The sequence below is a fragment of the Zingiber officinale genome, chromosome 4B (assembly GCF_018446385.1).
Source record: "Zingiber officinale cultivar Zhangliang chromosome 4B, Zo_v1.1, whole genome shotgun sequence".
Lineage (NCBI taxonomy): Eukaryota > Viridiplantae > Streptophyta > Magnoliopsida > Zingiberales > Zingiberaceae > Zingiber > Zingiber officinale.
In genome coordinates, this window is record NC_055993.1 from 81,661,103 (window position 1) to 81,678,264 (window position 17,162).

The window sequence follows — 17,162 nt, forward strand, 5'->3', positions numbered from 1 at the left end:
GCTCTTTGTTTCTACTTCAATATTTTTAATATCACAATACTGGCTTAAAAATCATGATTAAAAAATTAAATTACTACAACCAATTAAACAACTTATTTTGAAAACAGAAAAAAAACAAACAATCTTATCGAATCTTTGTTTAAAAAAACAAAGAAGTTTCTATTAGAGAGAACGGAAAACTAGCTTGTTTAAATATTTCAATTGATGGGAACAAAAGCAGCAGCATAAACTTTTAACAAATTGATATGAACAATCACATTAAAAGCTTTCCCAAGTGAGTTTCTAACAGAAATTTTATCAACAAAAATAAAAAATAATAATAATAACAATAGGACGAAGAATTAAATGCACAAGATTACCACATCTTGGGGGTTGAGATTAATGCGAAAGCCTACGATTCGCTGTGGAAATTGACGAAGAGCCTGGAGGGAACCACAAGGGGGTTAATAATCCAGGTCTTGTCACAGAAATTGACAATTAGCGACGATGGTGTTTAAGTTATCACAGATTTTTTTTTTCCTCCTCCCCTCTGTTACCTCCTCAAAATGAGCATGCAGTTAAGCAGCTTATCCCAGCGTTCCGCTAATCTGCATTCACGGAAGCATAAATTCTAAGTTGATTTTTTCTTTCATCAATTAATCAATATATGTCAAGAAGGCCAATATGGAAGCAATTAAAGTTCATAAACTATACAATACCTCTGCTTGGAAAAATCTCAACTTTTCCAGCCATATCCAACTTACCAAAGGCCTGTGGATCAACTTGGAGAGAAAATACCACAATGAAGCGCCTGATGTTGAAAAGAGAACCACAAGAATAACACCCTTTATGACCCGGAAAAGAGCTCCAGCTATTGTGACAAATATATGGTACCCAGAAAATTTATATCCTGGTATAAATTTGGTTTGTAAATCCCTGGCATATGTGGCCAAAGTTATCTCTGCAAAAGAGAAACAAAACAAAGGAAATCAATGGATTGCAGTGAAGAACAAAATGCGAAGGAGAAGAGAATTAGCATTTTGACATGGAGAAGGCATCATCTTCAACAGGTTTTCAAAGCCAAATTCTAACCTCTAGCAAAGTTAGAATTGAGGGGGCATGACAGAGTGTAAAAGTCCTAATGTTTAAGTGAGACTCTCTTGCGCATGCTTAAGTGGCAAAATGGTATACACCTAAGTGCCACGACATTTTGGTTTGAATTGGGCTCGCTTGGTCTCACACGAGATTGAGGAAGTATCAAAGTTGCCTACTTCCTAAGTGCCACATGGTTTGAAACCTCCTAGGCATTCTTAGTGCTAAAGGGGCCTCCACCTAGAGGCCTTACGTTTTGAGGTGGATTAGGCTCATTTTGAGTTTGTCATGCTTTCAGAGTCAGACTCATACCTCAAAGTCAGGATAGCATGAGGATGATAGCGTGAGGGAGAATGGTGAAATAAGGATGCTCAATAGCTATTGTCTCACATGGATATAGTGATCCATAATATCTATATATTAAGAAGGTGCCCCTTTCAAATGACTAGTCATTTTGAGTTGGAATATCCTTTCAACTTTTCAAAACAAACAAATTAACAAATAGAATAGACTTTGAGAAGATAAGCCAATGGATTTGCGGGCACTTTTGAAATTAAACTACCAATCATAATCACATAACTACAAGCATACATCTATATACGAATATGAGAATAAAAAAAGTGGAGAGGATAGAAACTTTATGATACAATTATAAGATAAAGCTATAAGATTAACTACATTTCATTGAATTATAAACACCTTAATCATTAGTGTACAGATGCTATGAGAATATTTTAAATGCATGAGGTTTTCCTAGAAATTATATAAAATTATGCAAACTTAAAGAAGAACCCTCGAAATTGTGCTAGGAACAAGGTATTTATTTATGGGAAGGAAGATAGCATAAAGAGCCAACAATATGACCTTAATCAGATAGCTTAATGATTGAAAGGGATTAATGCTGACAGGTCCGCCAAGAGAAGACTACATGGTTTGTCCTCGATATTTCTTTAGCAATTGAAAAGGAAACAAACAAAACAAGGTAATGTTACATATGAGATTTTTAAGGAATATGCTTTTAAAGAAAAGCGGAGCAGAACAATGATTCTAATGACTGGCTACCATAGAAGCATCAGGTCATCCCAAAAGACACCAGTGAAACATCATTTGTATTTGTTCTCTAGTATGGAGTATGATCATCCAATGAAGCCTCTATAAAATGAATATCTTTCACAATAAAACATCTATGATACCATCCTTAGACGGGAATAATATATCCACTGAGAAAAGATAGATTATACAATCGAAAAAGAAATCGCTATTGACTTGCCTAGAAAAATTGATAGATTATACAATCGAAAAAAAAAAATCGCTATTGACTTACCTAGAAAAATTACTTTCGACTGATTACTCGATCAATGGACTATATTTTTAGTTTGCAATAACATTTGCAAGATGCAAGAAGTGGATACCACTTGGAAGAAACTAAATTTGAATATTTAGAATAAAAGGCCCCTCTAATCATATAGACGTACAATAAAATCTTACATTGCTATGCAACATTAATTAACTCAACCAACACTTCAAGCCTCCTATCCCTACACAAGAGTTCTCCAATGCAGCTCATTTTCCTATAAACACATTACACAATTTGACGATGATAACCAGATTCAGACACTTTGGTGGATTAGGAGAGTAAATTACCAAGGATATAAGGGAGTGGACAAAAGGGAACTGTTATGTACAATATAGTGTTCTCAATATTTACCATAGCATTGTTGGTAGGAGGCAAGCCAATTAGAAATAATAAAAATCAATCCTAAAACTCCAACTTCCATTTAAGTCTCACAACTGAAGTAAACAGAATTTAGCACATGGAACTAAAATATTTTGTGCAAAAGATGGTTGGATGGTGTATTTGGGTTAGCTTCTATAACATGTATTTGGAAGGTAACAACTGGAGAAGACAAGGAGATGGAAAAAGCTTCTCAGAAATAGCTCAAAATTAACTATTGTAGGATTTTGGATGTTCTCAAAGTTCGGCTTTTCTAAACTTTTGAAGTTAGGAAAAATTTTCTTAAGGAAAAGAACTAAATTAGAAAAGACAAGGCAAGAAAAAGGAAAGACCTTGAATTTATCTTAGCTTTTCTTCTTCTTCCTTTTTTTTTTGTTTGTCAAACACACAAAATTAGCTTATTCAAAAATTAGTGTTAGGTAACATCTTTTTAAGAAAGAGAACAAGACAAGACAAAGGGGAAAAAAAAGGAGGATAGAAGGGTGCGGTTGGTTTAAATTTTCAGGAGATTCAGAAAAAAAATAACTTACAAGGTATGGATTTATGGACTCTGTTTTAGGAGAACAAGGCGGTGACTTATTTTAAATGCTGCTGGAAAGGATTGTGTAGAATCTCCATAGAATGTTTACCATACAGCTGCACTTACACTATTGTGCTACTATGGTCAGCTTGCTAGTTGCCACTGCCTCAATCACTATCTCGTCAATAGTCATCATTATGATCATACACATTTTGATCAACTCTAGTAGCAACCCCCAGACATCACTTCTAGTCAGTGTCTATGCAACGATCATACGCAATATGTATTATCACTCACAACAAAAGCAAAAGATCCATTGATGTGTTTGCATAGGCAAGAATGCATCTCAATAAATGTAAAAGCGAATGCATATACACGCAAAGAAACTTAAGGATACGGAGCAAGAAGAGAGAAGAAAGAGGAACTCACATGAGGATGCGGAGATAAGAGAGATTCCTAGGAATTCCAGGATCTTATCACACTCAGCCTCCGGCATAGTAATGAAGATGCGGAGCAGCCGAACAGAGAAGATCAAGAAAACATATCACGATCCTCAGCGGCGCCACGGGAGCGACCGGGGCCAGCATCTAGATCGATCCTAGAAGAACCCGCAGCCGCTGCTTGATAAAAGGAGGCGAGACCGGAGCCTGATCCCAGGAACCCGCGGAGGAATTGGGGATCGGGAACCCTAAAATAGAAAGATTGGATTCTCGAACGGGGGGAAGCATTCAAATTAGCGCTGTGTTTACCTCGGAGGAAAGAGAAAGAGAAGGGAAGAAGAGAGGAAACGGTGCTTGGAACACGTGCTCAAAAACAAACCCATTTTTCGGGCTCGCCACTGTATGACCAGTTTGGTTCCCCTAATGGAGGTAGCTTACGATCTCAAAGTCGCATAGATCCCAATTCTTGTTAGCGTCGAAAGATCTGCCAGTAGATTTCTTGTTAGCGTCGAAAGATCCCAATTCTTGTTAGCTTACGATTTTTTATGGAGATTCTTTGATTCGACTCGGCGCGTTGTGCTAGATTCGACGAGATGCCAATTGCATCGACTGCCTTGTTCGTTCAGCTGGGCATGTCGTGCTGGAGTCTAGATTCTCTGGTCCATAATTACTTATCCCTTTCGTAATTTGCATGTCAAATCGCAATTAGAATTCGGTCCAAATTTGTTACAATCTCCTCCGGATTCACATTCTCATCTAGACTATAATTTTGAATCAAGTCAAGCGGTCGGAGGCCGTCGGCGATGGACAAACCATCCCCTGCTCAGTACCATACAATCTACTTATTATCAGTGACCTTTGGCCATCTGACTCAATTCAAAACTATAATTTAAATGAAAAAATGAATCGTTGGGACACTTTAAAGGGGTTGAATGGTTCAAACTGGGTGGCGAGCTAACCAAGCTGATTGCACTACTTGTACGAGTTGAGGTAGTTGGGTCACTAATTGGTTGGGTGATTGGACCAACCAATCTAGTAAAGAGTATTGTTTAATGTTAAACAACAATTGCACCACGTTGCAAAGTTTTTGAAAGGCGAATCTAATTTTCAGATTTTCTAAAAGATATTTTATTTCTATTTTACCCTTCTTGCTTACCACTTGTGCTTCGTTCCAAGAACAACATCCTTGTGGCATTGTATTTAAAAAACATTGCTATTGTAGTAGTACAATTAAAAAAAAAATCAATATTAATACTTATGGGGTAAAAATTAAAAACAAAACGTCCCTTTTTAAAGTATCGTCAAAATGGAGCGTCCTATATTAATTTATTATCAAAAGAATGTCTTATCCACTTGTACATTTATTCTTCTACTCTCTAATACATTATTTGCTTTTGACATAGGTATGTATATGAGACACTCACTTTTGTCTATATTCCTATCTAAATTTTTATTCAGGATTATGTTATAGTAGTTATGATTTCATAATTACTATACAATTGCAACAATTATGATTTTATAACTATTATGAATATAATAGTTGAAGTTGTAGTAGTTATACAACAATAGTTGCTACAAATATAATAATTGTAGCAGTTACAATTGTATGATAATTCAGTAGGTGTATCAATTATGATATCATAATTGTTACAATTGTGTAATAGTTATGATTTTCATAGATGCCACAACACGTCGATTTAGACGAAAAAAAAGAAGAGAGGTAATAATGAAAATAAACCACTACTTTATAGTAAAGGATAGATATATAGGGGTAGGGTTAGACCTGATCCCGGGTCGACCCAGACCTGACCCGACCCGGCTCTAGCCTGGACCCGGGTCGAACAGGAACTAGCCCGGCAACTTGCGGGGTCGATTCCGGTTCTTTAAATGCAAACTCGGCGGACCGTCGGTTTAACAAAATATTTTTTTTTGCCCATTGAAACTGTCGGTTAATCGGCGGTTCCTAGCTGTTAGGGAGGTTGAGGGTTTTTTTTTTAGTATTTTTTTCAACGGTTATGATCAATTGACTATTTTTTTTTATCAATGACTATGATTTAATATCTGTTATTATCCAAATTCTATAAATAGAAAGTTCATTTTATCATTTTCACACGCATCTTCTCTACTCTTAATCTAAATTTCATATTCTCTATACACTTCCGTTTCTAATTTTCAATTACAATAGAAGGAGACTATGGAGGTGCATCATCTCGAGCTCAGAAGGGAAAGGAAATAATGAATCCGCAGGAGGAGGACCGCAACATTCAATCCACCAATGATGATATCGAGCGCGTTCCAAATCCGACACCCGAAACACATGGAAGTACCGATGCAATTATTTCTAAGGTTCGAGAACTTCTTCCTCTAAAGTCTTCTATTTTCACTAAGCATTTTATGAAGGTCACTTTTCCGTCGGGAGGAATCGTGCAAAATGTAAGCACTGCAATACTTCCTACAAATTCAAAATCGATGGTGGCTATAGGTCGTTGAAACGACATGTAAAACAAAGCACCCGACGGAATATGGACTCGACCGTTCTCAAACACAATTATCAAGATTTTCTTCAACTAGCGGTAGTACTGATTTCGATTTATTTTTATATTCAGATAATAAATTAAGAGAATCATTAGCTAAATTTATTTTTATAAAACATATTTTTTAAAATTTTGGATCTAAATGCACATTTGAAGATTTTTATAAAGAATCTCTTAATCCATGTGCTAAATGTATTCCTAGGACTACACTTAATCGTACAATTAAAAAAATTAGTAAAACAAGGAAAAAAGAATTTAATTAATGAATTTAGTAAATTAGATAATAAAATTTTGTATGTTCCGATATTTGGAGTGATCATTGTCAAATACATTTGTATATGGATATGACTTGTCATTGGATCGATAACTCTTGGAACCTAAAAAAAAAGATTGTTAGCTTATAGAGTTTTTGATGAATTACATAATGTTCATAACATCGCACAATTATTATGTTTAATTTTAGAAGAATATAACTTAACTCATAAAATATTTCCAATATATAATACTACTTCCAATACCACTTCTATAGATGATCTAAAATTTGTTTGTCAATATATTATTGGTGGTTTATTTTTTTATATTCGCTGTGTATGACATGTTTTAAATTTATGTGTTTAAGATGGATTAAAAATTTTAAAAAGTTATATTAAACCAATTAGAATTGTAATTTCTTATTTATGGTCTCATCCATCTATAATAAAATAATCGGGTAGTTTTTATAAAACTAATGGAATGAGACATAAAAATTTTTCACATGATGTACCAACAATGGAATTCAACATACAAATTATTACATGATTCATTTCAATATAAAGAATTATTATGCTCTTTTTTTGCACAAAATATTAACACTAATATATATTTATTTTCACAACAATAGAATATTTGTAATAGTATTTGCAAAATTTTAAAAGTATTTAAAGATGCAATCGGATAACTTTCTAGTGTTTATTATCCCAATGCTCAATTAGTTTTAGAAAAATTTTCTAATATAGTATTAGTTTTAAATGGAAATAATAATAATGAATATTTATCTTCTTGCATCTTAGCTATGAAAACTAAATGAAAAAATATTTTTATTTTATTTCTGAAATTTATTTAGTTGCATTGCTTTAAATTCTAGATTTAAATTAGAAATTTTACAAGAAAAGTTAACTTTATATTATGACACTTTAATTCTAATTAAATATTATTATTCTCCTAATTATATATAATGTTAGAATTTATTTATATGATATTTATAATCAATATTATACAAAATATAGAAAATAAATTAATATTTTTGAAATATAACAAACTACTATTAATTTAAAACTTACAAAAGCATAATATTTATTAAAAGAATGGACAAAATGCCCACGAGGATCCTCAAGTTCCACACAGGAACTTGAAAATTATTTTACGACTTCTTTTGATTTTAATGAAACAGATAACAAAAATTTCGATATCTTAGAGTGGTGATCACAGAAGGCTCAAAGCTTTCTCCGTGATCGCCAAAGAAATTTTAGCTTGTCCAGTATCAACTGTTGCTATGGAGCAGACATTCAGTGACGGCGACAACATATTAGATGAACGACGATCAACTTTGTCTCCCAACTTATTGACAGCCCAAGCATTATTGGACGATTGGATCAAAGTAGAGAAAAGAATTCAATGAATGCAACTTTAAATGATGAAGTTGAAGATTTTGATACTGAAGGAATGAATACGACAAAAACGGGAAATAGAAGTGAGTAACAGTGTAAAAGGATAAAAATGTAAAAGAACTATGTGGGTTTTGATTCCCCTATACCCTAAGGGTGCGTTTGGTTCAAGTTATCATGTATAACTTTGATTATATGATTACCAAGTAATCATATAACCCAAGGTTATGGGGAATAAAACATAACCAAATGTTGTTTGGTTCAACTTAGGTAATATAACAAAAACTTGTTTGTTTGAAGGTTTTAATGAATAACCTAATTTAATATTTTACTATATTACCCTTATTACAAAATCAATCATATATATCTTTTAAACTCTACGTTTTTTATTTTTATTTTTATTTTTATTTTTTCACATTTTTTCTTTATTTTTGTGTTTTTTTATTTTTTATTTCTTTTCGTTTTTTTTATTTTTTCCCATTTTTTTATTTTAAAATTTTTTTAAAGCTTTTTTAATTTTTAACATTTTTAAAAGTTTTCTTAATTTTTAATTTTTAATTTTTTAAATTTTTTTTTACTTTTTTTATTTTTTCTATTTTTATTTTTATTTTTTATGCTTTTTAATTTTTAATTTTTTTCTATTTTTATATATTTTTAAAAATTTGTTTACATTTTTATTATTTTTTATGTTTTTAAAATTTTTAATTTTTTTTACATTTTTCTATTTTTTTATATTTTTATATTTTTATATTTTTATATTATTTTATTATTTTTCCCCATTTTTTAATTATTTTAATTTTTTTAAACATTTTTCTATTTTTTAAAAAAATTATGTTTTTTTAATGATTTTATTTTCTTTAAAGTTTTTTATTTTATTTTTTATGTTTTTTTATTTTTTTCTTTACATTTTTCTTTTTTATCACATTTTTTTTATTCGAGGGTATTTTGGATAAAATTTTTTTATTAACCCCCGGAATCAAGAAAAATCTTAGTTTTCCGATTGCAGGTTGCATGCCCCTTTTGCTGACTTGTCGGGAATGGAAAATTACTCGGAAATCATCGATTACCTAAACCAAATAGGGTTTTCGTTGATAACCTTGGATGGATAACCAAGATTATCAAGGATGATCCCCAACCAAACGCACCCTAAGAGGATACGTAGGGAACTTAAATAAATGCAAGTCCTTTTTTACAATAAATTTTAATTTATAAATTGTAACATGTAATTTATAATTTATAATTTATAATTTATAATTTATAATTTGTAATATGTAATTTACAACTTATAATTTGTAATTTATATTTTTTTTAACATAATAATCTTGAACAGTGAAGAATTGTGAACTGAATCGTGAACTGATACATCTAAACTGTGAATCTTAATCATCTTAGACGGTTAAAATTAAGGAACGATTTATCTGAAATCGTCGAACCAACGATTCTAAATAGTTGAATTGTCAATTCTTAATCATGTTCAGGTCTAGGTATAGTACTCTTTAGGTCTAGGTAGGGTACTCTTTTGATAATAAATTAATATAGAATGCTCATTTGACTATTCATTTAAAAAAAAAAAAAGCAAGATGCTGTCTTAAGTTTTTTTTGTCATACTTATTTTCAAAATACCTCACAATACTTCGGATTATAGAATTTATACAATGATGGACGAGAATACTAAAATGAAAAACAAATGAGTTAGAAAATCTAAAAATTAAGGAGGCGTTTGGTTTACGTTTTCTACGTTGTTTTCTATTTTTATTTTCTGAGAAAATGAAAAACATATTTGGTTTGCGTTTTCTATGTTCATTTTTAAGAAAATGAGATAGCGTTTTCTAAGAAAATGAAAAACACGAAAAAGTTATTTTTTAAAAAACGAAAAACGCGCGTTTTTCAGAAAATGAAAATGAGACAAACCAAATACGCCCTAAGTTTTTTTTGTTAAATTATCTCATTCTAACTAAGAGCATCCATAATAACACTAAATATTTCTTCCAAATATTTATAGTCTTCACGTCCACATCATCACTCAAATATCTCACTGCTCAAATATCTCAAATCTCACAATCAAATATCCCCTCAACCAAATATTTATGGATCTCACCTACTAAATATCTTACTCTTAAATATCTCAAATTATATAATAAAATATCTCAAAAAAGATAATCATTTTCCCTTGTAGGACCCACTTGCATGCCACTTAGAATGAAATCACCGGACATAAAGTTATGTCCGGTGATTTTATGCCTGGTGATTTCTATTCACCTCTCAAATATCCCCTATTATGGGGGATATTTAATAGGGGATATTTGAGAGGGAGGATATTTGGAGAAATATCTCCTCCAAATATCCCCCCATTGGAGATGTCCTAAACTGATTGTACTAATTGTACGAGTTAAAGCAATTGGATCAACCAATTAGTTGGGCCATTAGGCTGGCTATAGATGATCTAGCTAGTCAGATCGATAGAGTCAGTCAGCATTATAAAAAATTAGTTTGACCAATCCAATAAATTTTAAAATGTTAGACAATAATTGTGCGTTATGAAATTTTTAAAATACACACTTAACTTTTACATATCTTAAAGAGTATTTATTTTTTATTTTATCTATCTTTTATCGCTAACTACCATGATGATAAATATTATCCATAATTATGGTACGAATGATAAAATATTCAGATTATCATTCAAATACTCATAGTTTGATTTCTAATTATGATAAATTTATAAGAATTTTTTCTCTAAATAAGGACCGCAATCAAAGGATGCTGAGATTTTTACCCGTGCATTGTTAGTATTTTTCGATTTATTTTGATGATTGATAAAAAAATTTTATAGGGACAAATCGATTATCTTAGGACTAATTAAATTTATTATTATTATAATAAATATCACAATGGTGTTAAATTTTAAAAATAATATTATTATGAGGGTTGCATTTCAAAAAATCAACACTAGTACTTATTTTCAAAATACAATATAACAATAATCTTGAATTTAGAATTTAGGCATCACTCAAAGTGGTGCTATCTTTGCATGCAAAAAATGGAAAACAAATTGGTCAATAAATCTAAAAATTAAATGTATTTTTAAAATTTCATAATTTTAAATACAATTGATCACTTCGCAGCTAAGTCGAGCTCAACTTTAAGTGTTCAAATTTATTTAATAAGCTAACAGAGCCAAAGCTAACTCTAAAATAAATTAAATCATTCTAATAATTGTTCAAATTTAACTTAGATTATTTTTAATAAGATAAAACTTAATTTATTTAAATACTATCATACTCTCAAATTATTATTTTTTATTTATTTTAAAATTTTACTTGTTTTATTATTTTTTAAATTGATAATTTAAACTTATTTATTTATTTATTTTTATTTAGTATATTATTTTAATGAACATAATGTTATTTTCGAATATTAACAAACAAACGGAACATGTAGATATTCAAATTTATTTATTTAATTTAATATATTATTTAAATTTATTTATTTAATTAATGTATTAATTAATCAAAGTAACCCAAACTCTCATTTACCACACCAAATATCAAATCGACTCATTTATAATTCTATTTATTTACACGGTCTAGAGTCTAGACTTTTGAGCAAGAGATACCAAAGATATGCTCATCGCATAGTGCACCGAGTTGGAAACATCAAATAGAAATAATCATCTAGCGCACAGGGAAGTTCTCCGCCATTGAAACGTCAAACAATAAAAAAAATCTTCCCAGACTAATTAAAGAGGCAAAGATATGGTGCATGTTGTCACTGTCCGGGGAACTGTTCCCGGAGTAAGCAGCTAAGATGAATACCAAAAGCGAACTGGGTGCGTTGAATGAGACTGAAAGTGTGATTTGACCTCGGGCAAAACAATTTCAAGAATTAAACAGTGCCACAAGTCAACTAAATAGCAAAGCAAAGAACATTTGGGGACGTCAAGAACCAAAGATATGGGGATGAAACTGGAGACTTTTCATTTAAGTCTGGAAATTCTTCAAAAAAGAAAAGAAACGATCATGGAAGTAATTGAAATCGAGCGAGACATAGCAAAGTTTCAATATCCAGAATACAAAGGAACATGAACAAACCTGGAGACTTACGGTGCATTTTCTATCCATCCGAAAGCTCAGTGAAGAAATCATCTTCTCGAATTTGTCGCAGAGATGAGGCCATGGACAAGATATCAATAGAGAATCAAGAATTGCATCGTCTTCTTCGTGCATGGTGAATGAGTGTGCGATCAAGTGAGTTGTGGGAATTGCTCACCAAATTCACTCTGCTGGATCACATATCCGGTCCTCTGACTACCATGGGCTCCTTGGTTGCTTCTTCTCCCTACAAGATGCTGACGAACGGAGGTGCATCGTCCCTCGGCCCTTCGAGGGACCGGTACAGATACAACTTCTCCACGGCATCGCTGTCAAGGTCCTTGGGCGAATCTCCGATCACTTCCACCACCAAGTTAGGCATCCTCTGAGCCACCTCCTTGCAACCACTTAAAGACAGCTTGCATGAGGACATCCACAAGAACCTCATGTTGTAGTAATGGCGGATGCCAGAGAGCAGGCCTGCATCGCCAAAAGGGCTGTCCCTGATCTCCAGCTTCTGCAGTCCGTGACAGCCTTCGAGCATGTACTTCAGGCTCAAATCAGTGTTTCCGGCGAACGCCACCGAGAGGGTTCTAACCAGCTTGCCATAGGTTGCGATGTATTCGAACACTTTGTCGGTGAGCAGGCCGGAGACGGCGAGCCTAGTGAGCTTCTTGCAGTTCATGACAATGGCTCCGAAGCCTTCGTCCATAGATTCGCCGGTGACGTGGTCGGGGCGGTGGCGGCCCATGATGCAGAGACGGAACACTACCAGGTCCGGGCAGTTCTTGGACATGGTTACGACGGCAGCATTCGTCATTCGCTGGCAGAAGAACAGGATCGATTGGAGCTTCCGGCATCCGTTTGAGATGGCCACAAGACCAGCATCGGAGACGGAGCCCTCTGAGTCCTCGGTGGCCTCGAAGGGAAACACTCTGAGCTCGTGGAGGTTCTTGCATCCCTTGGCCACCGTGAGTAGTCCGTCATCACCGACGGTATCAAGAACCTGAAGAATAAGAAGAGTTCCAACTTCAGAGAGCTAGATTTGGATTGAGCAATAGACATATTTGGCGGAGGAATGGGGGATCACCCAGAAGGTGCGGAGGTTGTGGCATTCGAGCATCACAGGCTTGAGCTGTTCAGCGGTGATCACGGCGTAGCTTAAGTTGAGCGAGACAAGGTTGGCGCAGACGGGAAGGACGGCCAGGAGGTACTCCGTCGCCACCTCGCGGAACCCCGAAAGACAAATGAGCGACTTGGAAGCGAGAAAGGCTTGCTCGAGGTCAGCGGCGTTGAGATCTTCAGCGATGCCGGGCCGGAAGGAACCGGTGCCGAGGTGGGTCAGATGCGGCGCCCGGATCATGAGGCGGCGGAGCTGGCCAAGAGAGACATTCTGGTTCACCCGCAACCGCCGGAGGGATGGCGAACGAGCGACCAGGGCCTCCAGGGCAGAGAAGTTCACTGGGCAATTCACGCACTCGAACGAGAGCGACTCCAAAGAGGTGGTTGCCTCCGGGAACCTCGAGATCCAGTCGACGAGCTCCTCGTCCTCGTCCTCCACATCGTTCTCGATCAGATCCAAGACCCTCAGATTCCTGCAAGCAGATCGGGACAATCAGTCGAAGGAATTCTGATCCAAATCGAGAAATTTAGGGGTGGATGAGCGAAGTTAGATCTTGAAGTTTCGGATCAGCTCAAGGAGGGAATGTGTCGGAGAGGATAACCTGCAGAGCTCAGCGATGACGGCGAGACCAGGGGTGCCGAACCCATCGCAGCATATGAGCGTGAGATCGCGGAAGGAGGGGAAGGAGCGGGCGAGGAGGGCGAGGTCGGCGTCGGAGACAGTCATCCTCTTGAGGCAGACGCGCTCAACCCAGGGGCTGGCGGAGGCCATAGCGGAGAGCCACGGGGAGAAGCGGGCGCCCCAGCCAAGCGGAACCAGGTTGAAATCGGCGAAACGGGGGCGCCCCTTGAGCACGAACGCCCGGGCGCCGCGGAACCGCCATAGCGCACGCGCCGGCGACACAGCGTAGCAGTTCCCGACGAAGAGCTCGCGCCGGGTCTGCGCCTCGGCGCGGTACCAGGACCGGCAAACCAGCGACGCCGCGTTCCGGTCCCTCCGGCAGACCAGGAACTGAAGCACGTTCTCCAGCACGTTCTCCAGCACCTGGTCCGAGTAGGGCGGCGGCGGCAGCGTATCAGGTCGCCCTCCATCACCATCACCACCTCCGCCTCCTCCTCCTCGACTCCCTTCGCTGGGCCCTTCCCCGCCCCTGCCTCCCTCGACAGCTTCAGGGGACCACCAGCTGGTCTCCTCCTCCTTGTTTTCCTCCCTATCCCCGGCCTCCTCCACCCTCACCATAGATCCGTCCGATTCCAGACCCAGAACACTCAATTTCGCAGTCGCAGCCGCGAAGCAAATGGATCGGCGGAAATCAGAGACGCGGAGTGCGATCGAGGGAGCAGCAAGCGAAGGCGAAGGAGGGGCTGCGTGATTTGGTGCGTCGGGCCGGTCTCTTTCTCCGCGCTGCCTGGCTGTGGTCTGTGGCTCGCAGCATCGGGATTCTCCATGCCTCCTCACCCTCACAACAGCTCCTACTATTTTATCTGCGCCTTCAGGCTGTTTCACGTGAGTTCTGTGCTATTTTATTTACTGCGTTTTTTTTTTCTTTTTTTCTTTGACCTGCCTTTGATTTTTTTTTTTCTTGCCCTTTCTTTTTATATATTTTTTAAAATTTTCCATTCATGTTCATATTCATATTCATAAATTGTTAATTTCAGTATCGAGTATTAGAAGCGGGCAGATTTATTATAATAAAATAATGATTAATTTTTAATGGATGTATTTTTAGTTATTATAAATTAATCTTATAATTTATTTCTCTTCATTGATTATTAATTTTGTAATCTATTTCCCTTCGTATAAATTATTATTTTTAATAATTATTTTGTAAAAAAATAATTTTTATCTGTCTTTTATTTTTTAATAAAAACAGACGCCCTACTCCGTAAAATTACATAATCATCCTCAAATATATTATTCTATTTTTTCACAAGTTATTTTTATATTTAAAACATGATACTATTGGACATATTTGATTGTTCAATTACGATTTCGTAATGACTACCATACAAATTATAGCGTCTACGAAATTATAATTGCTATATCTTAGCGGCTATGAAATTATAATTATTATAATATGAATTTGAACTGTTCATCTAATATTTATGTTATAGTAGCTATGGTTTCATAGATATTACATGTACTTGTCTTATTCAATCAAATTCATGTTATAGTAAATATGAAATGATAGCTACGATATCAACTACAAAATCATAACATATTACAAATATTATAACATCTATAATTTTATAATTCTCAGAATATAAACTTGTCTCTTCATATAATTAGCCAACCAATTTAAGATTTAATATGTGCATTAGGAAATAATTATATCGAACAATATACTTAAATATTTACATAAGAGGACACATAAGTGATTGATTCCAAAGAAAAAAAATATGATCAGCCTAATGAGAAACAAACAACAAATAGGTCAAGATAGGACACATATATGCTTAAGGGTTGATCGAATCGAACCTCATCGACGGTCCCTTCGCCTCGTGTCAAGCCCACATGTGGTCCGACCGAACCCTCCAAGTACATTAATAGAGATTCATAGTGAGAGAAATTGCATCAATTATATGTGGAACCCTCTCAATCCAATCCCTCTTGGCATTATGCTCCTTGGTCATTTTCTGCCTCAGCAGTGAGTGATCCACGCCAGACTCATGTGCCCTTTGAATCTTCTTCCTCCTGTCGCTGTTAGTAGTGAGGCCTCCTTTGGCCTTTCTCAGCACTGTCCCAGATTGAATTTGTGTCCCTCGAATAGTCCTTATCTACTCATCCATGCAAGACCTGTTTGTCCTTGGCCTCTTTATCTTAAGATTTTCCTGTCCTTTCTCTATTCCTGGCTCTCTATCTTAGAGTTTGGGTGCTGTGAGTCTCCTTTTCAGAAACTTTGGTGGGAAAACTCTTTTGCTGATGTTTGAACAACTTTCACTGGAAGTTTGTCTTCCAGATAAACACACTTTGATCAGAAGCACTCCATCTTAAATAGGAAGATCAATGGAGGAGTGTCAGAGGTGGTGGAGCTTCTTGTTTCATTCTTGGTGATGAGGGTTTTGTTTTTCTTTTCAGCAAGAAATGATTGATTCGATCAAAAAGTTAGCTAGCTCTCTGTTTCAAGAATTGAAATCATTGTGCTCTCTTCTGCCCTTTTTCCTAACACACAAAACTTTCAACTCCTGATGTGTAGATCTGGGGGTCACACATCCACTGTTCGAGCATAACATATCACTTGTCCTCTCGATTATCGTAATTTATCTCCCTCGTGATGACCTTGGGTTGGGTGCGGCGGGGGCGCTAGGCGCGAGCGATTTCACCTTTTTACGGTAGAGCTTGAGGCATCACTTATTCGACAAGCACCGGTTCGATCTACTGCCCTGATGCTTGCCGTGATGCTCACTAATGCTCGTCGATGCCTTGCATAATCCTCACTAATACTTTAGCTCATGTGCAATTTGAGCATACATGTTTTGTGAACTTAACCAACAATAAAAATGTATGATCATGTTTGAAAACGATGAAAATGGCGTACTGAATAGGTGGCTCTGTTGTTGACTGAGAGAAGACCTCAAACTGAAAAAAGGGCTCTTTCTTCTCTACACACACACCAAAGAGAGGGCAAAAGAAATATTAAAGCAAGGACCAGGGAGGGGGTCCATGACACAGGCTCTCCGACACTCAAGTCAATACGGTAACCAAGCGAAAAGTGGAGAAGAGAATGAACAGTGGGTACGTATGTCAAAATGTGAGCGTGAGGATATTTTTTGCGTATCTTGCCAACGGAGAGAACCCCCTTTCTTATATCACCTCTATAACCTCAGCAATAACGAAGTGACAAGGAATATTCGGTGTCAGAAGATATCGGATAATGGAAGGTGTACATTCTTCCTCCGAGAAATCTTCCGTTACATGTGTATGAACAACCTTTTGTAATCTCCGAAATAATAATAGGAACTGAGTAGTCATTCTCATAAGAAGGTTCCGTTACATGTATGTGTC

At 35.9% G+C, this 17,162-nt stretch overlaps 1 protein-coding gene and 1 long non-coding RNA gene across 2 annotated transcripts; both read right to left on the bottom strand.

The window, feature by feature from the left end:
* Window positions 1-273: 273 nt before the first annotated feature.
* Window positions 274-4,034, bottom strand: LOC121977649. Its single transcript, XR_006110989.1, has 3 exons — window positions 3,756-4,034; window positions 699-940; window positions 274-587 (listed from the first exon to the last, which is right to left on the bottom strand). It is a non-coding gene; the product is annotated as an uncharacterized LOC121977649 (long non-coding RNA).
* Window positions 4,035-11,819: 7,785 nt separating this feature from the next.
* Window positions 11,820-14,659, bottom strand: LOC121975272 (F-box protein FBX14-like). Its single transcript, XM_042526834.1, has 3 exons — window positions 13,759-14,659; window positions 13,125-13,629; window positions 11,820-13,040 (listed from the first exon to the last, which is right to left on the bottom strand). The coding sequence occupies exons 1-3, from the start codon at window positions 14,394-14,396 to the stop codon at window positions 12,282-12,284; spliced, it is 1,902 nt and encodes a 633-aa protein (XP_042382768.1). The 5' UTR covers window positions 14,397-14,659; the 3' UTR covers window positions 11,820-12,281.
* Between the last annotated feature and the right edge of the window lie 2,503 nt (window positions 14,660-17,162).